This window comes from Gordionus sp. m RMFG-2023, chromosome 1 (genome assembly GCF_954871325.1).
Source record: "Gordionus sp. m RMFG-2023 chromosome 1, tfGorSpeb1-WG-v2, whole genome shotgun sequence".
NCBI lineage: Eukaryota > Metazoa > Nematomorpha > Gordioida > Chordodea > Parachordodidae > Gordionus > Gordionus sp. m RMFG-2023.
The window spans coordinates 39728880-39754910 of NC_088775.1; the positions used below are offsets into that span (position 1 = coordinate 39728880).

A 26031-nucleotide genomic window follows, 5' to 3' on the forward strand; every position below is an offset into this window, starting at 1 on the left:
TATTTTCGTCCATGGAGTGGACCCCGGATTATGGAAGGCGAAGAATCCCCAAATACTATTGGCTGGCAAAATGTCTGAAGGACATGGACTTGATCAATCTTACGTTTATAGATTTTCTTGCACTCAGCAAAAACAAGAAACATTTAAAGGAACATCTGCAATACATGCTTAAATATGGTTTAAACTAGAGCAGGAATCGTGGACGTATCAGACTATTTCTCACACTGCCTTATTTCCAATCTCTTATCCCCAGTCTAATGACAACTTATGTTTTGGCGCAATAGGAATTATGATTTTTGACGAAGTCAATGATAATCTTAAAACCGTGAATATTGATAATGATAACGATCTCCAGGCTCAATATAATAATGATAATAGTGAATAACATGGATTCTATAGACATTGCGTTATCTTCCAAGGATATACTTACCAAACATTAATTTTTTCCCATCTCTTAAATCTAACCAGGTGTCAGGTACATTATTATTATTAATATTAGCTACAATTCTAACACTATTTTGCCGGTAACGGAACTAATAGATCCCCTATTTCTTACTCCTCTCTTCTTTACTATGCTAGCTGACTACATAGTGGTACCGTCCACTATAATAAAACGGGTATACCTCATGTATAGGATCTATATACTAGTGAATATACATGGTGCACGCTACAACTCCTGGTGGGTGATGAAATTGCACCTGGCGTGGTAATGAATGAATGAATGAAATTTGGATGTCCCAAAAAAATTGGTTACCTTTAGAGGGAAATCCAGATGTAAATATATATTTGATATATTTTTTTAATTTTAATTAAAGGTCATGAATAAAGTACATATTTATAATAAATATTATAAATTATAATATTAGTACATAGATAGTTTGGGTGTACCAGATAAATGGAAATTTATTGATATACTTATGCTTGACTCCAAGTATTTAAAGAGTTTACCCTTTAAAATTTGTGCAATTATCTTTTTATTTCCATTAAATCAAGTTTACATTTTTATGTACTTTTTAATGCATTTATATTTAGAATTATGATTTTGTTGAATTTCCTATTAAAGATGAAGACATTTATTTTTGCCATCAAACCATTAAAAATGCATGTGGCACATTAGCTATAATACATGCTATATTAAATAATGTTAATCAAATAAAATTAAGTAAATTATTTTATTGATAAAAAAAAATTTTGCTTTAGAAGTAGAATCTCCATTCCAAAAATTCTATGATAGCACAATTGATAAAACCCCTGAAATTAGAGCTAAAATATTAGAAGAGTTTCAAGACATTCAAAATTGTCATAGTGAATTAGCTAATCAAGGTCAATCCTCAGTATAATAATCTCTAAAGTGTTATTTTTTATTCTATTTTTGTTTAGGCCCCTCTGATAAATGATAATATTGATTTGCACTTTATTACTCTCATTTCAAAGAATAATTTTATATATAAATTAGGTAAAATTTCACAATATTTTAACCTTTTCTATTGTAAATACTAATTAAAATGTAAAAATTGTATTTAAGGCTATCATAATATTTTTTGTTAATATTAAAATGACCTGGTTATATATCTCCAAATTAGAACCAGATTTGTAGTGGCAGATACCTTTTTATTTATCAATATAAATTAAAACTTTTTATAATTTAAGATTATTATAAAATAAGCATTAGAATTGGCTGGTCCAAAACTTGTTCAAAATTGGATTGGTTAAAAATTGTCTGAAACATAAGTTGTATTTATGCAGATACTGACCCCTTCTTATTTTTGTTTGTAATGTTTTGTGAACATTCTAAAATTGCCCAAAAATTAATTACTAATCCTATTCTAATTACAAGATAAACACATTTATAATTTAAAAGTTCAAAGTAGTTTCTAAAATTTGGAAACATAGTTTGACTTTATATTAGAGATGTACCAATATTTTTTATCAAATTAGACCATGTTAATTGTTCATCTTTTTTAAATATGAGTTATTGACCAATATGAATAAATTTACCAATTAGATCTGATAAAATGGTGCCTTAATTTAAATTTATTAATAATTAATTTTTTAAAAACCAACTAAATAGTTGAAAATGTTAAAAATATAATAAAATACACAATTTATTTTTAAAAAAATGTTTATAAATAATTTAAAAGAAATTCTAACATTCTATAATGATCATGATCATGAATAGACTAGATGTGATTCTAATTTTTACACAATATGGTTGATTTTAAAATTAAATAATATAAATAACTATAAACCAATAAAATAAGAGCTTAATAAGCCAATAAAAATAAAGATTAATAAGCCAATAAAAATAAAATTGCATAACAATAACATATATAAGAAAGATTGGTTATTGCTTAAGTCGAGGGGTATATTATTTTTTTATTATTATTTTTTTTTTGTTATTTTTTTTATGTTATTTTTTTATGTTTTTTTTTAAATGTTATTTTAAATTAATATAGTATTATTTGGTGATAATTTTTTTGTGATAAATTTTTAAAATATTGTTGCATATTTTTATTATTTAGTGATAATTTTTTTTTGTGATAAATTTTTAAAATAATGTAGCATATTTTTATTATTTGGTGATAAATTTTTAAATTAATATGTATTTTTTCTTTTAAGATATTTTAAAATATTTTTTTCTTTTTTAAAAATATTTCTTAATTCCTAGGGAGGGGAGGAGAGTAGAAGAATTGTGATGAGTCAATTTTATTCATTAAATTGAAATATAGTCTGATAATCTAAGCAATTTTAGGAAAATTAGCATAAAATCTTAAATTTTGTATTTATTAGGGGTAAAATAGACCCCATCTTTAAATTCTAAGTGATTTTTTTAACCTTTGTTGGGAAGGGTTAATTCGAAATAAATTGAAATATATTATTGAAATTTATACAAAATAAAAATATCGAAATATAGTAATAAACGAGTCAATTTTATTCATTAAATTGAAAAATTGTATTAAAATGTATACAGTCATTTATAAATAGAATAAAAAGATCAAAGCGATTTAATAATTTATGTTTTCTAAAATATCTATATTCAAGTAAATATTCATGAATATTCTCTCGATCCCCATGTCTTTTATAGTAATGCTTTCTAAAATTAATAATACCTTTAAAAATTTATGTTTCTCATTTACTTCTCTATCAAGTAATTACAATATATTTATACTTACTCAATATATAAATTCATAACCAAATATTAATTTAAAAATTAATATAATAAAATTAATTTTTAAAAACCGCAAATTTTTTCAAAGAATTAATAAAAAAATTGAAAAGATCTTAAAATTTCCATATTTTTAATATATTATACCAATTATTAATTTAATTAAAAATATTAATTAAAAATATTAATTTAAAAATTAATATAATAAAATTAATTTTTAAAAACCGCAAATTATTTCAAAGTATTAATAAAAAAATTGAAAAGATCTTAAAATTTCCATATTTTTAATATATTAATTTCCATATTTTTAATATATTATAATGTAATGTTATTATAATATTTTTTCTCTAAAAATCAAAATTCTCATTAAACATTCCCTTTGTTATTTTTATTTTCAATATTATTTTTTAGCCTTTCGTATTATCAAGCCTTTCGACTTATAGACCTTACGTAAAAAAAATAACAAAAAAAATAACATAAAAAAATAACAAAAAAAAAAAATAAAAAAAAAAATAATATACCCCTCGACTTAAGCAATAACCGAAAGATTATATTACAAAATTTAATATAGAAGGTGGCTGAGTGGGACGAACGTTTGCCTTTAAAACGTTAAGTCATGGGTTTGAATCCCGTTTTGTACAAAAAATTTTCTTAAAATTTAACATTAGAGATATATAGTCTCCATCGATTTATTTAACATTAAGAAGATAGAAAAGTTGATAGGAAAGATAAAAATTAACATTAAGAAGATAGGAAAGTTGATAAGAAAAATAAAAATTAACATTAAGGATATACGAAAACGTTCATTTCTTGATTACGGTGATTATATATATAGATTGTTATATTCCATGCCAATAAATTTATACTATATTTAATTTGTTTTTATATTCGTTAATTTTGCATCGAGCATAAATTTTCTTTATAAATATAAATTTTCTTTTGAAATTTATAAAATAGATCTTAAAAAAAGTCGATCCTGGATTTCAATTTTTTGAAAGGATTGTGATCGGGATTCGATCCTTTTAAAAGGATCGATTAACAAGCATGGAATTATGTTATGGGATAGTAAAAATTAAAATATATTAAATATGTATAACGAACAAAAACAAATTAGTGATATCGGATCGGTAATCGGTTATATCAAAAATATGTAAGCTATTAATATATTATTCAAATAAGTATGATATAATTTCAAACTATTTAATTAGTAACGATTCCAGATCTCTAAATTGAGCAATTAGTCATTGTCTCGCAACATCTAAATCTAGGTATCCAGAAAATCGGTTTATAACATCTAATCCTTTATCAACAATTTCATTTTCTTTATTTATCTATAATATCATGGGTCGAGTGATGTATCTCGGCAACAAAAAAATTTTCTATTTTTTTATAAATTGTTCGATCTCTATAATTTCCCGTAAGAGATTTCCCAGATATGAATAAATGCTTGATGAACGTCCGATAAGTTTGAGAGCGTTGGCATCCTCTATTTGTGTAGAAATGACTTTATAAAATTGTATATATGTGCAAGATCATTTAAAAACTTCATTATCAAGAAGATTAAGTCTCTTAGCAAAATATGAAGGATTGCCACAAAATATCATTATTGTTTAACAGACTATTAATTATTATAACTATACTGTCCAAAGAGTTGGGTTGGCTTGGCAACTTTAAGGAAACAATCATATTTTTATCTTTTAAGTAGTTGTTTTTCCTTAAGCGTGTAAAAGAATGTAGAATTTTACATATTTTGTAATAATTTGGGCTTTTGCTACTAAAATTTAAATTGGCAATATATTTGCTAGATTTAAAAACAAATTGAGTCTATGAAAGGCAGACCCAATGCATTCGATAATTAGATATTTAATTCTCACAAGTGTTTAGGCTTTCTTCATTACTTGCAAGATCATTTAAAAACTTCATTATCAAGAAGATTAAGTCTCTTAGCAAAATATGAAGGATTGCCACAAAATATCATTATTGTTTAACAGACTATTAATTATTATAACTATACTGTCCAAAGAGTTGGGTTGGCTTGGCAACTTTAAGGAAACAATCATATTTTTATCTTTTAAGTAGTTGTTTTTCCTTAAGCGTGTAAAAGAATGTAGAATTTTACATATTTTGTAATAATTTGGGCTTTTGCTACTAAAATTTAAATTGGCAATATATTTGCTAGATTTAAAAACAAATTGAGTCTATGAAATGCAGACCCAATGCATTCGATAATTAGATATTTAATTCTCACAAGTGTTTAGGCTTTCTTCATTACTTGCATTATTTATTATGTTAATTTTTGTGTTTCCTATATCAACAATTACTTCACTGGATATATATATATTCACCCTTATGCATATTGTTCCATGTTTTAATTGATTCATAGAAAATGGGACTTGGATTTGCAATAATAAAAATCATATTACATTCCATTCTTATATTTGCCCACCCATCATTAATAAGGGCCAAATTTTTATCTTATCTTTTGTTTACTATATTTTTAATCCTTTCCTATTCGTTTAACAAAATTTTTACTGACTAAATATCATGTGAGCATTTTAAATGCTTTTAAGATTGAAATAATTTCTTCTAAGGGGGGGGGATAATTTTTTGAGCATAAAAATTTATTGGAATGATATAGAATTTATTAGAATTAATCATCATATAAAATTTATTAGAACCAATCATATTTGAATATATGATAATTTCGAACACAAAAATGATAAAACATTAGAAAGTATAAAATATTAAGAGCGAATGTAATACGGTTAAAAAATATTATAAATATCAATGTTCACTGTATTTCTTGGAGGATTATCTACAAAAATGAATCTTTCATACAATTTAAATTCTGAAATTAATTGGCCTGATGCATTTATATACTATTAAAAAATTTTGCCAAATATATAATTTTTTAATATCAAAATTTGATATATCCTCAGATCAAAGAGAGTTATAAGATATAGTATTTGAAAATTAGATAGAGCCAAATGATAAATCGCATATCGTTCATAGATTTGATTCAAAGTCAAAAAGTGGAATAGAAACGCTTATTTTATAGTAATCCTCAAAGGTCCACGTTAATATTAGAACGATTTGATTGTCGGTGGAAGTCGAGGATTCTAAGTCTCAAAATTTTTTTCACCTCAACAATCACATAAATCTCGATAAATTCCTTGTCAATTTTATCTCTTGACTTTCTAAGTTTCGATATAATTATTCGCTATTCTCATAATTTCAGCCAAATCCATTTTAGACGCATAAAATTGTTGTGTAATAAATAATTTATTAATATATTCCAATGAAAAAAATCGGCAGTCATATTAAATCTAATAATGTATCCATTTCAGGTGAAATATCTGTTTCAGGTGATTATGATATTTCTCCAAAAGCATACAAATTAAGCACTTCTTGATCCAAGAAATGTTGTAACCGCTTGATGTCGAAGGCTATATCTTATAGTGCAGGCGTTTTGTAGTTTCTTTTTTTTGTAGCACAAGAAGTCTCAGAAAAAAAATTGTATTTGGAAAATTCTGTCTATTTGAATATCTGAACATTTCATACACTCTTGAAATTTTCTAATAATAGTTATTAGTAGATATAAATTAAATAGAATTTTTTTTATATCCTTCAGTGTTTAAAGTTTAAAAAATGTAAAAAAATAAACTTTAAATTTTCATGAGATAAAATATTAATATGCAAGAAATAAATATTTAAATTAATTTTAACTTTTTGCTAATATTTAGAATAGAATAAACCTATATGAAATAAAATATTTTGTTAACAATTCATGAATCCCTTTAATATTTTTCAAAAATTCTTGCTACATAGAGGATATTTTTTCTCTCTCCCATCCCCTAACTGGTAACTTGCATTATGGAAAATGAACAATTTTACATAAAAATGGTATTGTGAAATTATCAATATATTTCATTAAATTATATTTTAGATATTTATATTATTATTAGTTGAATTAAAATTAAAAGAGGAAGTCGGCTTTATCCTATATTTTTTTAACCTTTAATCCTACTCCTTATCCTTATTTCAGTTATTTTTAAAAAAATTAAATATATTTCAGATAAAAGATTTCCTCCCGATGAATTATTAGAGTTGAGCTATTATTATATTATCGAAAATGAAAGTACATATAAAAACAAAACACAATTATAATATATGTATCAGGAGGAAAAAATATTTTTCTAAAATATGATAAAATGATTATTTGAATCAAAAAAACATTAAATAAAAATAGGGGAAATTTCGAAGTTTCCTGGGAAAACCCTATTCCATTACGTTACATCTCTATTAGTGTCACCAATTATCACATAGTTAGTGGTGCTGCGACAAGCCAAAATTTCTTCACTGAATTTAGATTTATAAATTTATTTTTTTGCACGAAAACTAAAATTAAAAATTTACTTGAAACAATTTTTATAATATTAAAATTATTTTGTTTAAATTTGATGGACATAGTGAGGATCTTCTTAAATTTAATGTGAGCCCCTGAAAACTCTTAGTAGGAGTGCTTATAGCTGGGACATGTAATATTTTTCTGACGAACTGGAAATTTAGGAAGATCTAATTATCTCTTTTAGCAAATTTAGAACATTATCTACTAGTGAAGATAGATGAGAAAATGTTAAGTGACATTCTTATTTAATTATAGCTGCACCGATCCACAATATTTTCACCATTCCGATATTTTTGTCAATATTTGTTTCAAACAGCACCGATCCGATACTGACCACATTGATTTTTTTATCATTATATAATATACATAATGAAAAAATAAAATCGGTGTATTAAATTTTAAAAAGGCATTTTATTCAGAATATTCACTTATCCCGGCCTTTAAAAATAAAAATGTCTCAAAACTTTAAAATTCTAAAAATTTATTAAAAAGAAAGTTACTCACATATAAAATATTAAATTAATATTTTAGATTATTATTATACATTGTATATATATTATTATTATGTGTTTTCCTTCAAAATAGCAAGAGTTATTAAATATATATTTCGTTATCAAATTTAATAAAATCAAATATATTCACGATATTTTTGAGATATCTCTTCAAAATAAAAAAAATATAATTGTCCTGTTCCTTCTTAAAAACAAAATAAATCCGCCCCTGTATTTATTTATTTCTTTTCCAACAAATAAAATAGATGGCCAACGACAGGTTCATATATATAAAGTTAAATGTTCTTTTTAAAACAAAATCCCTTTGTTGCCACTGTATTTTTCTAACAAGTAAATAAAATACATGGCTAATGATAAGTTCATATATATATCATCATGTTAAACTTTTTTTAAAACTTAATATATCTTTTTTACAAAAACCTTAATTACAACACACCCTACACAGGCCCATCGTCTGTATATTCAACATTCTTCTAACAGCATTATCTCCTCCACTCGATTAACCATGCAGCACATTTCGCCTTCCATTTCCTTCCTCGTAATCGCAAACAATCCCACCTCCTCCCTACTGTTTCATCAAGTAGGGGAAGGTATATTCTCTACTTTCGAATGTCCGCTTGTTGATTTTTAGATTTGATCATTTTTGCCATGTGGACTTCTTGCTTCAGTTCTACGGGATATTGAGCAAAAACTCATCTCCTTATGATATAGTCCTACGTTCCTCGGCGCATCTTTGTCTTACGATTCCTATATCCTTCTCTGGCAATGAATTTTAATATGACCCCATTCGACAGCGGAAATGACTTACCTGTTTAACATTAGCTTGACCAGGAGGCAGATACCCTTCTTCCTTCCTTCTGCTAACTACGTTCTTATCTGCCGTCCTTGACTTGGTAAGCCTTAACTGTTGCTCCACTGATCTTCCCATCTTTTACTTCCTCTTTTCCTTCCTTCCCCTTTCCTAATTAGCTGTTAAATTATCTTAACCATATTTTTGTTTGATCACGGTGACGAATACCCTCCGTTCTTCAAACTGTATACGATTTAATTTTTTTCATAATCTTTCTATTACATCCTTTTCCCGTAGTTTTTTCATTGGTACCATCGAGCCCATACTATTTGACCGATGGGGTATATTGTAACATTGAGTTCTTTTGACAGAACATCAGTACCACCCTTTGGTTTTAAAAGATCCAAAAGGACTCTAGTTTTTCTACCTAAATTTTTCAGTTGGAGTAACACTCCCCACTGTTCTTAGAATTATAATGATATAACTGAGCGATCCAACCTCGCCCTTTTATATTTGGCCTTACCAATTTTTAACAATGGCCACCATCCTCTCAGCTTGCCCATTCGAGCTAGGATGATATGGTGGTGCCAAAATATGTTTAGTTTGTGTATTAGCACAGATTTAAAATTTTCGCTGATGAAAGCTGGACCGCCATCAGAGACAATGACCTCTGGAATCCTGAATTTTGCCTGTAAATTTTGTAATATCTTGATTACAATATTAGTGGTTCTAAGAAGTATCATTATTTATTTAAATCAAAAAAAATCGACGTGTATACGTTCCCACAATTGACGTCTACATCTTTATGGGGCATGTTGGCATAAGTATTACCAGGAATACATTTTTTTGTAATTATTTCAATTTCTGTATTCATAACAGGCCACTATATATTATCTCGGGCCCATTGTTTTCCTTTCAATGCCTTGATGATCAGCCTGTAATATTAACATCTTATTTCTTAATTTTTTAGGAATAACCTCCCGGTTCCCTAGGGTAACACAATCATCTACTATGGACAATTCTGTTTGTATTTTTTTTATAATTATTTTCATTGTTTTTCCAGGATGTTGCCCCCGTTAAACCTAATTTTAATCAGTTTAATTCCTTATCTCTTACGCTATGGGTTCTGAGTTCATCCCAAGTAGTGGGACTCCCTTTTAGGGTATGAGATAAGCTACGAATTAAGTTTTCATCTTCCTTGGAAGATTCTATGTTATTTACTTCTAAACTTTCAGTATTCGGTCTCAATCTGGATAAAAAATCAGGTAAGTGATTTCCCCTACCTCTTCAATATTTAAGTTCCAAATTGAAACTTCCGACCAATAATAACCACCTTTGTAGCCTAGGTTATAACATTAATTATTTTTTTTCCTTAAATAAATGAATTAATGGTGTGTGGTCGGTATATACTGATCTTATCGATGTGATACTCCCGACACTTGGTTAAGCCAAATATTAATGCTAGAGCTTGTTCAATTACTGAATATCTAGTCTCTACATCAGAAACCCTTGAGAAAAATAGAATTGGTATTTATATCATTTATTAAATGTAATAATACTCTGCAACGCCCTTATTAGATACGTCAACGGCCAAAATTATTGGTAAATCAATATTTAAACATATTAAAATGGGTTCTTCACCATTCTTTTGTTTCAATAATTAGGCCGTTTGCTGTGATTCTTCTCATTCAAAATGTATACCCTTCTTTAATAAATGATATAACGAAGCAGCTATGTTAGCAAATTCTCTTATAAACCTATGGTAATAATTTACCATACCCAGGAATTACTGAGCCGCCTTATTTTTGGGTTGCTTTATATATTTTTTAAATATTTGTCAAGAGATTTTACTTCTACTCCCTTTATGGTATGACCCAAATAGACTATCATTCTTAATACGCTTTTTTCTCGACCGTCCCTTAAACCATTGTCGAGAATTCGTTAAAAACTTCTTCTACCCTATGATTATGTTGCTCAGGGGTTACCCCCGTAATCAACGATCATCCATATAATAAAAGACACCTTCCAAAGATACCATATTGCGCTGGAAAACTGGCGCTGAAACGCTAAGACCAAAAGGCAATCGGCAAAAAGCAAATAAATCTTTAGAAGTGGTAATTTTAAATAATTTAATATCCTCTTTAAGAGGTAATTGTAAATATGCTGTGGAAAAGTCAATTTTAGAGAAATTTTTTCCTCCCTTTAAATTGGCTAAATCTCTTCAATTCTAGGTAATGGATATTTAACCTCCACCACCCAAGAATTGAGAGTAACCCGAAGGTCGACGTAAGGCCTTAACTTTCCATATTGGAACCAAAGGTTTGACCCAATTACTATAATCAATAGGAACATTTATATCGCCCTTTAACCACCGGTCTCACGCGACGCAGAAATTTCGTCTGGAGGAATGGGGGGGGGGGGGGTATAATAAAAATTTTAAAGAAATTTTATTGTTTTTTAAAAATATCAAGCATAAATTTATAAGGACTAATAACTATTTCTAATACACAATTTTAAATTAATGTGAATTATAAAAAAATTATATGTACAAACCGGCATATAAAATCTATAAAATAAATATGAATTAAAAAATATTAAACGGATATAACTAGCAGTATATGAAAAACAATATGAATTATAAAATATAAAGTGAATAACCACTAAAAGAATCACTTAAATGACCCAAAATAAAAATTTGAATTTTTTGAGCCTTTAAAATTTATATATAAAATATAAAAAATTTGAATGTTAGAAATATAAATTAATACACAAAAAGTTTCTTAGGAATAATTGTATTATGTATGTTATATATTTACAATGAAAAATCCAATCTTCGTTGGGATTGTTCTAATTTTTCAATTATCTCATCCTTGCTTGTCGTCAAATGCTTATGAATATTCAAAAGATCCAAACCTTTCAATCTACTTTGTGGTACTTCTTGGTATGTTTTTCAGAGACCTGCAGACCCGGCCCCTGGGTAGGACCGTTTTTAATTTTTTTAAATATACCCGAGCTGGGCCCGAAATTTTTTTAAAAAAACACCCGGACCGGGCCTGAATTTTTTAAAAAAAAATATTCGGGCCGGACTGTATATTTTAAAACAGCCTATATTTGAAATCGTTATTATTAGCTATAAAAATCAAAAATAAATATAATTTATTTTTTAAAAATCCGGGCCGTGCCCTGAAAATGGTACCTCTACAGGGCTCTGTTATTCTTCTTAAAAAAAAGAATGTTCTCACATTAGTTTGGGAAGAGTTGCTAAGATATATAAGCCCTTTTAATACATTGGGAATATAGTGTTTGAAATAATGCAGATCATCCATAGCATTTTTTGGGACTATATCATCCATAGTTAATCTTATAGTTATTTAACTAATAAGGCATCATAAGATACTTTAACATCTTCATGATAAAAATCTAACAAATATTTTTTTTCTACCACCATCTGAAAAAGTTTAGGAAGGCTTTTGTGGAAGTAATATTTTCAGATTGGTAAGTGTTGCATGATGAATTAAAGACCACATTTATTTGGGTTATAAATATATCTAAGATATAAATATATAGATATACTCTTCTACTGATCCTATATTAATGTTTTAACGATGAGCTTGCCTTGCTGCAAATCGAGGGAGAAAATATTAAACACATATCCCTCTGCTTTTGACTCAACAATAACATATAAAATATGAAATTCTTCATCAACTAGCCCTAATATCCTTTAGTTTTAATAAAATGCTCTCCGCTATTCTCATCAAATATTACGCCCGAAAACTTAAAATCGAAATTAGATAAAATAACTTAGTAGATGAATGTGATAATAAATATAATTAAATATATATTTAATATGAGATATGAATAAATATTAACAAATATAAATTAATATAAACAATAATATTTTTGAAAAATATATCCGGCATCTGCATTTTTTGCCCACCCCCCTCCCCTCTGCGTGCGCGCCTGACCGGTCTGATTTGATTTCCCCTTCCTTTCCCCATTCAAAAGATACTCATCGGCACCCTAAAAAAGGGGAGTAACACCTTATTTTAGTTTAAGGCCCACCTGGTAGTCCTTAAGACATCCCAAAGTGTCCTCAAATATTATCTCATATTTTTTTATTAATGTATCTATTGCATTATGAACCTTATTTAATTCATACTTCTTGCTCAATTACTGATACTTGATCAAATGTTGTCTCAATCTTAGTTTTTTTTATCAATTTTATTTTGTATATCATTTTTAGGACTATTTAGCCCTAAAATATTGCTCTTTGATTCTATCTCAACCTGAAGTTTTGAAATACACTGATTATTGAGAAAATTTAATTTTTCATTACTTAAATCCGGCCCTTCTAATTCCTTTATTTTATTCCTTCTAATACCTGTCATAAATTCATTATTTTTCTCATTATTTTTTACTGGAAATATGTTATCTTTTTCAGTAAAGATGTTACAATAATTGTTTTGTGAACCGATTTTAGTGATCCAGTCTCAACTAGACCTGTGCGCCGCCGGCAATTTTATTCACGCCGGAACAGCCATCGATTGAGATCAGCGGCGTAAGCCGGCTAGCCGCCGATTTTTCTTATGGCGGCGGCGCGGCGTGTATAATATTTAGAATGTTGTTTAATTATATTTATATATTAAATTATTATTATTTAAATTTGAATATTAACATTAATATAATAAAACATGAATTGTATTCTATTGCTTTATATAATAGAATAGTGTATATCATTTACATTCATTCATACACCATATTCATTTCGGCTATATTAATTATTTTTATGGATTTGCGCGTTTTAAACCACCCTATATACAATTATGAAATAACAACTCTCTCTACTAATCAAAAATCAAGTTATGTGTGGAAGTACTTTGGAAATCTTATTTTGAAGAATGAGAATAAGAAAAGCACGATAATGCCTGATTATATTTATTGTGAACCTTGTTTAAAATTGGGGAAAAAAAATGAGGAAGATTCGGATAAAAATAATCCATTTTCACAGTAATTTATTTTAATTTTAGACTTATATTTATATATAATTTATATTTTAGTTATGATATCAAATGTTATAGCAAAAATATAAGTACGAGTAACCTTTCTCGTCACTTAATTAATGTGCATAAAATATCAGAAAAAACTAATAATAATAAATCCATTGAAACTCTAAAAATGTTTCTAAAGCCAACGCCAACATGTAGTAAGAATATAAAAGATAAAAAAATCTTTTATTTGTAGTGAGATCCATTTTCCTATGATATAAATAACTTATAAAAAATTAAATTTTTAGATATATTCAATAATAAAGAAATATACATTAATAGTTGAATTATCTTTTATCTCATAATAAATCGTTTAAATCTTTTAATATAATTATATTAAAAATATTAATAATTAAATTTTAAATTTCAATAATATTAAATCCGCGATGGCGTATTACTATTTTATAAAAAAATTTAAAATTATTTTTTGTTTTATTATATTCTAATATTGTATTATTACTTAAAAAGTAAGCTAAATTCCATATATTATCTATCATTCGAAAAATTGCAAGAACAAATATAGGTTTTTATAAATTACATATGATCACATTTTAATGGTTAAAGTAAGATAAATTAATTTTTTAAAATAATTTTTGCATACTTGATATTTATCTTTTTTATAAATAGCCACTTTGTTTTTATTGCCATTATTACAATATTACCATACAATAATATCATTCTAATAAATAAGATATCACAGAAAAATTTTATCGAAAATATAATGTTTATAAAAGATTATTTTACACAGCAAAAAATGTATATAATGTATAAAGATTTACCATTTTTAGGGGAAATATATAATTTAGATAAGGGATTCCGGTAATTTTATAAATGTTATATTTTATTTGTAAAATGATATATTGGTTTTAAGTAAAGAATGGAGAGGGGGGGATTGGTGTATTTGTTCGAATTTTCAGTTGATTTCGAAAGATTTTATTTGCTATTCTGAGATATAATAACTTGGGGTTTTAACGTCGGCTAATATCTAATGAGAATTGTTGGTGGGTTAAGCGTCCATGTATTTCTTTTTCTACAAATTTTGTTTTGTTAAGTTAATCGTTAAAGTAATATAATTTGATTGTTTAAATGACCATGAAAAATGTCTTTGGATTTTATAGCGAACTTTTGGGTGTTATGGCCCTAAAAAGGGCCTTTGGATAAATTAATTCTGAAATAAATTAGTGCCTACTGGTTAATTTTTATGTAGGAACTATAATAACTAGGCTCTAGTTCTATCTGATCTAGATCTTTTAGATTGACACGGTTTTTTAGATCCTGTAGGTTGAATTAATGTCAATCCACCACATGACGAGGTAATTTTTTTTCGTTTATTTGTACTATGTGATTTAAGCACATTTAATATTATTTTTTTACTTTGATCGTCACTTATCTAGTCCCATTCATGACGAATTGTTGTCACATCATACTTTTTTGTTAAATAATAATTTCCCATACCAAGAAGGGCTCTTTCAAAATCTTTTTCTTGTGCTAAACTTAATTCATAAATTTTATTGACCATCATATGCACAGGTGTTGTTAAACTTTATTTTTAACACATTATTTAAAGATTCGCAGTTAATGTTAGTATAAAGATACGATATCACCTTATTTTTTAAAGGTAAATATACATATAAAAATAAATTATTTTTTAAACTGGCATCTATATGTTTCAATAATTTAATAAACTGTTTATCTCTACAATAATCTCGCAGTTTTTCAACCTTTTCTCCAAAGATTTTATCGCTTAATGAAAATACAAGTCCTTCTTTGCCAAAAATTTTAGTTACAATATCTTCCCTTATCCTTGAATCCATTCCCTCTTTATCCTGTAAAAATAAGTTTAGATTCTTTTTCATATGATAGGTGCATAATATATGTGTAGAATTACTAATATTCTTTCTTAACGAAGTTATTAAACCTAGCTCCTCATCGCTGCCGAATATAAGATTTTCAACATTTATTTTATTCTTTTTGAAGACGCCTTCCAAGTGCGAAAAGAAAATGTTAAAAGTTTCATAATCAGAGCTGCCATGCAAAAATATAGGACCAAAGAATATAGGATGATCCTGTGAATATTTAGACATGAGCACTTGATTCTTGAAAACTGTTGTCGTCATAAACAAGGGACCTAAATTATAAGTTTTATCAACACCTATAATACTAGAAAATCTTGAGAACAAATATATTTAATATTTGTTTGATATCTCTGGGAGTAAAATAATTTTCTTCATTAGCTATTAAATCTTGGTACACGTCTTTTGAAGGCTGATGCACTACCTTTTCCTTAATTTGTCGCATTATACATAATATAATACTGTAATATCTTCATCAACTTCAATTGAAAGGTTATTTGGTTTTGGTACAATTGTATGCCAAAATGGCAAAGGTCTAATACTAAATTATATGAAAATTTTGATTATCTTATAAAATAATAAATCTATTTTAAATACTCTTTTACAAATTAATATTTCAACTCCTATTAAAAATACTAGTTTCCTTTCCCTATCTATAAGAATGGGTTATTACTGATATTAAAATGCTTGATATATTAACCCATAATTAAATATTTTATTAATTATTGTAAATATTCATTCTTACTAAATGAATATGTTATGTTCTTCACAAATAGTAAAACTATATTTTATAAACTATTCTAATTTTATTTTGATATTTTGAAAAAAATACTAGTATCTGTATTTAAGATTAATTTTTTCACATCTGTATCTAGATTCTTCAGGACCTACCCATGTAATATAAATATTTTCTTACGTGATTATCCATTTCTGATTGAATATATTATGATATATGACGACTAAAAAAAAATCTATTGTTATTGAGGTGAAAAAAGGTAAATGAATGAATGGCATCATGTGAAATATTTATATAAATATGATTCTAATTATATAAATATAAATTAATCATTTACTATAATATTTAGATAAATCAAGATAAATAATATTTAAATTATTTTATTTAAATAGTAACTTGATATTATTGAATATCATTTGACACAAAATAATATTTTATATAGTAATATTAACAATATACTTTACCGGCATGATTTTGTTTTAAATATTATACATAGCCCTCCACCATGCGTATTATGATAATTCAGCTTATTAAAATGAATCTTTAATGTTTTAGGAGTAAATTCTGATATATAACATTTTTAAATGATTATATTTTTTTATAATAGTATTTTATAATAATACACGCCAACTTGCGGAATTAATATTATTGGAATTTAAAATTTAATTATTAATATCTTCAGGGTTGGGCAAATTTTAAGAAAATTGTTTTCGGATACAGATACTTTATAAAATTTTGTATTTAAGATACTAGATACTTTAGAAAAATTTCAATAAGATATAAGATACAAGATACTTGTATTTTTTAAAAAAAAAGTATCTAAGATACAAGATACTTGTATTTTTAAAAAAAAGTATCTAAGATACAAGATACTTTTTTTAAAAACTATAAATAGTCAAAATCAAAATGTATAAAGCTTTATTTCTTATCTATAATATAAATTTATAAAAAAATATTTAAAATAAATTGTAGAAAATACAAATTTATTATAAAATATAATGCGATATTCCATTTAAAAATTATATAATTAGTAAATAATAATAAATCAGCATTATTTTTTAATATTATTAATTTTTCAAATGATTTATCGTTCAATCTTTGACGATTTGGTCTATTAACCATATTAGCAAAGCTAAATAATCTTTCAACGGGGGCTGAGGAGGGTAATATTGTGTTATATTTAATAAATATTTCTTTTATATATTTATAACTATTTAACATATTTATACTCCGCATGTCATCTTTCATATAATTTAGTACATCTATTTCAATATCATTTATTGAATTATTAGAATTGGATGTGGTACTTTTAAGGCAAAAGTAATCATCATCTTCATCAATTGAAGATTTTGTTTAAGTATTAATTTCAATATTATTTTTAAAAACAATTAAAACTTCATGTAATAACAAATCCTGAAGCTATTTTTTTTCTTTTTCACCATCATTCCAACGATTTTTAAAATAGGGATGAGAAATAGTTGCCAAAAATGCACTTTTAACATTGTTATCAAAATCATATATATTTTTAAATCTTTTATTTAAATTCTATGGCAACAGCTAATAATTTGCAAAATTGTAGATTAGTTTGAATTAAATTTGTAATTTTTTTAACGACATTTAAAATTGGAGATGATTCTCCTTTCACTCTGTATTATTTTGTCAATCGCTATAGCCCATGGGGCCATTATATTGCAATATTCTTCTAAATATTGAATATCAATATCTCTTAATTTTGGAAATTCTAATTTTTAACATAATTTAGGAAGTTCGCCTTTAAATTTTAATAAACTATGAAAACTATCATACAAACTATTCCATCTAGTGCAACAAAGTGTAACTAATTGTTTTCCTAAAACTGGTTTGATAAGTTCTGCAGTTTTAGGCCTATTATTTGCATTCCATAGCTTAGTACATTTAGCTATTGCAGGATAATGAATTTTAGAAATGTTAGGAGAATCCTTAATAGCTCTCTCGACATCTGTTGTGGCAATAAGACTTATCGTATGGCACAAACAACGAATGTGTTGAGGCAATGTTATTAAGGCTTCTTTAGACCCTTAAATAAACAAATAAATAATTTTATTTGAATAAAAATTTTTACAAAATTTACAATATCATAATAAATTATAAAGAAGTATTAAATAATACTTTCAATGATTTCGAATTCTATACATTCATCATCATTGATGTCAAAGTCATTCTCTACAGCTACATAGAATATCCAAATTCCTTGAAAACTTTCTTAAAGTTAGAGCCGTTATCTGTAACAGTTGCTTTTTTCGTCAATACCAAAGTCACGATGAATTTTTTATTATGATCATCTTGAAGTACTTCAAAAAATTTGCCATTAAGTATGCTTAGTTTAAATTTATTGTTATAATTTTCGGTTGAAGAATCATCTGAAGACGAAGATAAACATATTATTCTATTTTCTTCTTCCATAATTTTAAAATAGACAGATATAAAACGATTCAAATATGGTAGTTCTAATTGTTAGAAAATTGCTATATGACGACCAACGTCATATATCAAAAATTATCTTAAAATATCTAAATTTTGATTAAATTTTTCATTTAAATCTTAAAAAATATCATTTTAAATTTTAATACTATTTAAATTAGCCAATATAAATTTTTTTAAAAGTATCTGTATCTTTTTGAATACAAAGTTGGTTAAGATACAAATACTTTTAAATATTATGTATCTTAGATACTGGATACAAGATACTTTCCAAAATTTTAAAAAAGATACAAGATACAAAAGTATTTTGTATCTTAGATACAAATATCCGCGATACTGCCCAACCCTGAATATCTTTAATATAATTATATTAAAAGATTTAAACGATTTATTATGAGATAAATGATAATTAAACTATTAATGTATATTTCTTTATTATTGAATATATCTAAAAATTTAATTTTTTATAAGTTATTTATATCATAGGAAAATGGATCTCACTACAAATAAAAGATAATATATAAAAAATTTTACCTAAGCATTCGCAGTTTACCTTTCATTCGCAGTTTACCTTAGCATTCGCAGTTTAGTCAAACCGTTTACAATCTATATTTTTACCCATTTGGGTTAAAAAAATAAAAAACTTTTAGAAAAACGATTATGACAATTGTCACTTATATATAGTACATCTTCACTGAAATTTTAATTTAAAATGTTTACAACCTATATTTATACCCATTTGCGACAAAAAAATTTAATAAACTTCAAGAATAACGATTATCACAATTGTCACTTATCTAGGGTACATCTTCACTGAAGTTTTATTTAAACATGTTAGCAAATAAATATTTTTAAAAAAGTAATTTAGAAAAAACCAATTCTTTTAATATACATAAAAATAGATAATTTTACAAAGATATAAAAAAAACTATAAAAGATTTCATCTAAAAGATTGCTTATTTATAATCAAATTCTCAAAAAATTTCCTCAATTACAAAGAAAATTTAAAATTCTTATCAAATGTTCAAAAATCTTTTTCAAAAAATATTTTTGCTTAAAATTTTGGACATGACATGAAAATTACTAATAAATTGTAACAAAAATAATATTACAATATCAGCATATCATTTTTTTTTATTAAAAAAAATATTCAAAAAATAAATCTATTTTCATAATATAATAATATAAATTACTAGTTGATAACCCATCAAGAATGACGGGAATAAAAAAATCATGAACTATTACAGGAAATTTTTTTTTGAGAACATTCAGTGAATTTTCTAAAATTTGGAGGTAAATTCCATTAAATAAGGAGATTGAAAGTATTTCTTTTTTCCATTATCTATATAAAAATAGCTGGTAGTAATTGAGGTATCGTTAATAGCCGGGATAACCTGATCAAACGCATGTCGCCGTAAAACATATAGATTAGCTAACATTATTATTGCGACATCTGCTTTTATTATTGGATCATATAAATTAGATTGAGTGATAGGGTCAGGAGATGGAAGATTAAAATCGTTGCAATTGAACCCAGGGCAATCTACACAGGTTAGAAGTATAGAGGATATTCCTGTGGTAGCAAAGGGTAAGACATTTTTTTGTTGTCCTCTAAGATAGTGTAGTAGAGTATTATAAAGATATGTCGTCTTACCTGATCCACCAGGAGGATCTATATAGAAAAATCTGGTAGTAGTTGAGGTATCGGCAATAGCCTGGATAACCTGATCAAAAGCATGTCGCTGTAAAACATTAACTCCTTACATAAAGATTTTATGAAAAATATACGTTCACCATCGCAAAATATGGTAGTAAAAATATTTTTTATCTCAACCACAATATGGGAACTTTGCAAATTTTAAAATACCTATTTATCAATATCTTCCCATTACAGAAAATTAACCTTCCTCACTAATCCTAAGTACTTATTATAAATTAGATTTAACGAATAAATTTAATTTATATTTAGCCAATTGAAAAATAAACATTAATCTCATATTACCACCCCAAAATATGCCAGTATAAAAATTTTAAAACAATATTTGAACTCTGGAAATGACATACAATACCAATTTATCAATATCTACCTACAGTTTTAAATATTCTGTATCTTAAGAATCTCAAATAAATAAATAAATATTCTTAGTTAATAAAGAAAATAATTAAACATCTGTTTATTTACTGTCTCTTATATGCTGGGGCCTTTGGCAGATATACTATTATGTCCTGTTGTAATCATTTCATTATTAATATCAACGTGTGAAATGCAGATTGAGTATGGGTCAGTTGAGACTTTAAAATTATTTTCTGAAAACCAGAGGTAAGCTCAAACATGATTTAAATCTTGTGCCAACCTGGTGGTGATTTATTCTGTAATAATATCTATAAAAATTAAACATCTTTTAATTACTGTATCCTATATTTTGGGGCCTTTGGCAGTACTATTATGTCCTGTTGTTTCAAATAAATAGTTTGCTTAGTTAATAAAGAAAATAATTAAACATCTGTTTAATTACTGTCTCTTATATGCTGGGGCCTTTGGCAGATATACTATTATGTCCTGTTGTAATCATTTCGTTATTATTATCAACATGTGAAATGCAGATTGAATATGGGTTAGTTGAGATTTTAAAATTATTTTCTGATAACCAGAGGTAAGCTCAAACATGATTTAAATCTTGTGCCAACCTGTTGGTGATTTATTCTGTAATAATATCTACAAAAATTAAGCATCTTTTTAATTACTGTCTCCTATATTTTGAGGCCTTTGGCAGATGTACTATTATGTCCTGTTGTAATCATTTCGTTACGATTTTTTAATTAAAATAAAAAATGATTGATTTTAAAATTAAATAATATAAATAACTATAAACCAATAAAATAAGAGCTTAATAAGCCAATAATAATAAAGATTAATAAGCCAATAAAAATAAAATTGCATAACAATAACATATATAAGAAAGATTATATTAAATAATTTAATATAGAAGGTGGCTGAGTGGGAAGAACGTTTGCCTTTAAAACATTAATTCATGGGTTCTAATCCCGTTATGTACCAAAAATTTTCTTAAAATTTAACATTAGAGAGATATAGTCTCCATCGATTTATTTAACATTAAGATAAGAAAGTTGATAGGAAAAATTAACATTAAGAAGATAGGAAAGTTGATAAGAAAAATAAAAATTAACATTAAGGATATACGAAAACGTTCATTTCTTGATTACGATGATTATATATATAGATTATGTTTAAAAAAAATTTAAAAACAAAAAAAAATATTTATATTCTTTTTAAATATTTAAATAATAAATTTTGGCTCAAAATTAGACTCGAGCCAACTCCTGAGCCGGCTTGAGCTAACTCCTGAGCCGGCTTGAGCTTAAGCAAATTTTTCGGCTCCGACCTTAAACTCGGTTTTTTAACAACACTAGGTTATAAATGACAGAATTTTAAAAATATCAGCTTATTTTAAATTTAATTATACAAGTTGGTGCATGCTTAAAACATACGACTTTGAAACGGGAGGTTTGTGGTTCGACTCTCGTAGAGAGCAAAAAATAACATTACACTAAATAGCCTCCTTAAATTTTAAACATTAGGAAGATACGAAAACGATCATATTTTGATTATGGAGATTATATATATTAGATAGTTCCATATAATTTTTTTAATGTTCATTTTCACTATCTATTTTAGTCTTTATAAAAATAAATATAAATTTATATGTTAGCACACTATATATTATTAAATTCTCTGTATAAAAAACTACGTATATTTATTTGAATAAAAAATTAAAACAAATTAAATATCAATCAATATAATAAGAATGAAATATAAAATAATTAAAATTATAGTATTGTATGTTTATCTTTATAAAAATAAGAGAATAAATTTTAATTTCAGACTTCTGAATGATAGAAAAAAAATTAAAAGATTGAAGACTAATATCAGCGCCTATCCTAAACTGACATTTATATCGGTACAGCCCTATATTCAATATATTTCAGAATATCGATTTTCATCTAAATAATTGCTTCATAATATCTTTCCCCGCACATTCCACCATTCCATATATTTAATAAAATATTTCAATCACATAATGACATAAAAATTGAATGAAAGTGGAACATATTTAAAATAATAATTTACGATATTTAACTTTTGAAACATGGAGTCTAATAGTGTGGACAGAGACCGATTTTTTTAAAATATATTTTTAATTTTTATAGCTAATAATGACGATTTAAAATATTTGGTTTTATTTTTTTTAAGCCCGGCCCAGGTATATTTAAAATATTAAAATACAACCCGGCCAGATCTCTGAGTGTGACTAATACCTAAATATAAGTAATTAATAAAAGTCTATGCTTCAATTTATTACATATATTTTGAGAAGAAATTATCAATGTTGTCATTATTATTGACAATCAATCGGATATTATACTATGGAATATTAAAGCTAAATTTATATTTAAGATACATTCATTTTGAGATGATAAAAAAAACGTCTACTGAATTTTAAAATTATCTTAAGAATTTCAAAGAGATTTTCCTCTAAATCCCAATCAGAATTAAATAATTTAAATTCATGTCACTATCCCATTATACATAATAATATTTAGACCTTTCCTTTGTTGGTAACATTCACACACGTTTCAACATGCGAATTTTCAATACCTATTTCTAATATATCTGAAATTCTTTTTTCTTTTTAAATCTGAAGTTTTAAATTTTAACCCAAAAATAATTATAGGGTGCTTCCAAAGTCAAAATTTTATTTTAAAAAAAAATAATTTATTATTAAACTTTACGAAATCGAATCTGGACGCATAATGTATGAATGCTAGAATCATTTTTTTTTTGAATTCTATATTTATTATGTTATAAAATATCATTATAAATATTAGTTTAATTAACAAAAATACACCGATTGCTGATTATTTTTAAATTGGCATCATTGAATTATCAAAGAAGTCCTGCGCCTACGTAGCCTTTTACTTTCCTAAATTTTAAATGGGACGATAGGTATATCCGTATTTTCTTAAGGAGGAGAGGGGCTTGGTAATTTCCTATTGAGATTTTATTGGTTTTAGGCATTATATTTTTGTCGGATTACTATTGCCGATAAGGAACCTCAACTGTATATTTTATTCATTTATTTCTGGAGGGGAGGAAGGAACTTTTATTAGTCTTAAAACAAAAACTTAAAGTGCCTCTTGATTCATGAATGGTACTTAAAGACCTAATTTTCTTTATTTTGTAAACTATTTTGTTTTAGATGGCCGAAACACTACACCTATGTGTCTATCAACCATCAATGATTATGAAAACTTTTTAGAAGTAAGTGAAAATAAAACTTCAATTTATGATAAAAAATTTTTTTTTTAAACTCTATCTTTAACAACTTTATCATTAATTGCTATAAATGCTTTATACCAAAGTATTTCCCCAGTTTCATGGTTTTTTTGAATAAAAAAATTCAATCTAAACTAGGGAGATTAAATACAAGAATTAATAAATATTCATTACTCAAAACTTGCCGCCTAAACATTGTATCAATTGTAGTGGCCATTTTTTTTATAAATCTTGATATTGAATCATTATAACAATTTATATTTCTTATTACATTATTCTACATCCAATTCTTCAAATTATAAGTTAATTAGGCTAAATGCAATTTTTGCTAATTCGATTCAAAAATTTTTTTAAATCGAACTAGGTAATGCTAATAATCATTGTAATTTTTATAAAACAATTATATCAAATTTAAATGTTTGAATTATTTCTTTTAAGGTCAACATTATCTTCAGCATTTCTTTCATTTTGAAAATTTTTCGGTTGGGTGAAATATTAATATATAATATATATTTATTCCACCGTTATTTTATATAATAAATGTTTAAACTATTTATAGAAAAGTGTGCAATCATTGAAACAAGTTATGATGTCTAATCCTAATGAATTACGATTTAGCATTTTGGCATTGGTAGAGGAAGATATATAAAATTGTTTCAGACAAATAAATATTAAATTTTACCTTAAAAATTTATTTGATATTTATTTTAAAGTTTACTTATGTCCTACCGGAAAATTTAAATATCCGGATTTTTTTTAGAGAAGGGGGTTGTTGAAAAAATGTTAATTAACTTTTTTTATAAATATCCAATAAAATTGTTAAGAATTTATGCAACAATTTACCTGTTTTTAATTATGATTATGATTTATAAATTTTCGATAAGGATAAATTCAAGAAATATTTTAATCGCTTCCTATAAAATTTCTCTTTAACTCTAAACATAAATTTAACTAAAATTTAAATGATATAACAAATTAGAAGGCAATATATGAACACAAGTAATATAAAGTTTCTGATAAAATAATGTGGGGAAATTACAGAAAAATTGATGGAAAAATTTTTTAATTTAAGCGGCAATTAGAGGTCTGCAAAAATCTGAGAAATTATGATTATTATTTATTTTCGGGATGGTTCGAGAAAATTGTTTTTTGGGTTGAGTCATTTTGGGGAAATAATTTAAATTTAATTAGTTGATATCATTAAATAATGACCCATAGCAATAATATGTTAACCTTAATAATACATTTATAAGAGAATCCTGTGTTTACCATATGTGTTTTTTTTATAAAATATTAGCTCTCCCGTGCTCCTATTATTTTAAATAGGGCAAACGATTAATCAATTTTTTTGCCTTAGTATTGCCGTAATGATCAAGTTAGAAAGATATGAGTTATATTCATAGTTTAGAACTTGGACGTAAAAGGATTCCAGTTCTAAATAATTTTTAAAAAGTGGTTTTGATTCCTAAATTTGACACAGTTCCGGGTTCTACTTCGGGTTCAACTTTGTTAAAGCAATCAAAAAATATTTGAAAAATAAATAAACCCTTTAAAATGAATAATAACAACATTTTAAACTATATGCACTTTTATTAGTCTGGTTTCTATAAAGTGTCATTACTTATGGCTAAATCGCGTTTATCTTTCTTCATTTACATCTTTCTTTCCACATATATCATAAGGACTCTTTTTTCTAAACATATTT

General features: G+C 25.8%; 1 protein-coding gene across 4 annotated transcripts; it reads left to right on the forward strand.

Annotated features, from left to right (window-relative positions):
- The first annotated feature begins 551 nt into the window (after positions 1–551).
- LOC135931324 (ubiquitin carboxyl-terminal hydrolase isozyme L3-like) lies at positions 552–25158 on the forward strand. Of its 4 annotated transcripts, XR_010573012.1 has the most exons (10): positions 552–774; positions 867–992; positions 1033–1162; positions 1201–1334; positions 1381–1456; positions 4124–4231; positions 4281–4316; positions 10719–10990; positions 24250–24311; positions 24886–24916. XR_010573012.1 is itself a non-coding variant. In XM_065468363.1 (7 exons), exons 1-7 carry the CDS (start codon positions 718–720, stop codon positions 24973–24975), a joined length of 675 nt encoding a protein of 224 aa, XP_065324435.1. In that variant the 5' UTR covers positions 552–717; the 3' UTR covers positions 24976–25158. The 4 variants fall into 4 exon arrangements, 3 of the variants coding, with proteins under 3 accessions (XP_065324435.1, XP_065324443.1, XP_065324446.1); XM_065468363.1 differs by lacking the exons at positions 4124–4231; positions 4281–4316; positions 10719–10990 and having other exon boundaries at positions 24886–25158; XM_065468371.1 differs by lacking the exons at positions 4124–4231; positions 4281–4316; positions 10719–10990 and having other exon boundaries at positions 1204–1334; positions 24886–25158.
- Positions 25159–26031: the final 873 nt, after the last annotated feature.

Coding starts and splice junctions, on each gene's coding strand:
- LOC135931324 (XM_065468363.1), top strand. CDS start 718: ATGAATGAAATTTGGATGTCCCAAAAAAATTGGTTACCTTTAGAGGGA. Junction 1,335..1,380: donor CTAATCAAGGTCAATCCTCA/GTATAATAATCT, acceptor ATTTTTGTTTAG/GCCCCTCTGATAAATGATAA. Junction 1,457..24,249: donor TAATTTTATATATAAATTAG/GTAAAATTTCAC, acceptor ATTTTGTTTTAG/ATGGCCGAAACACTACACCT.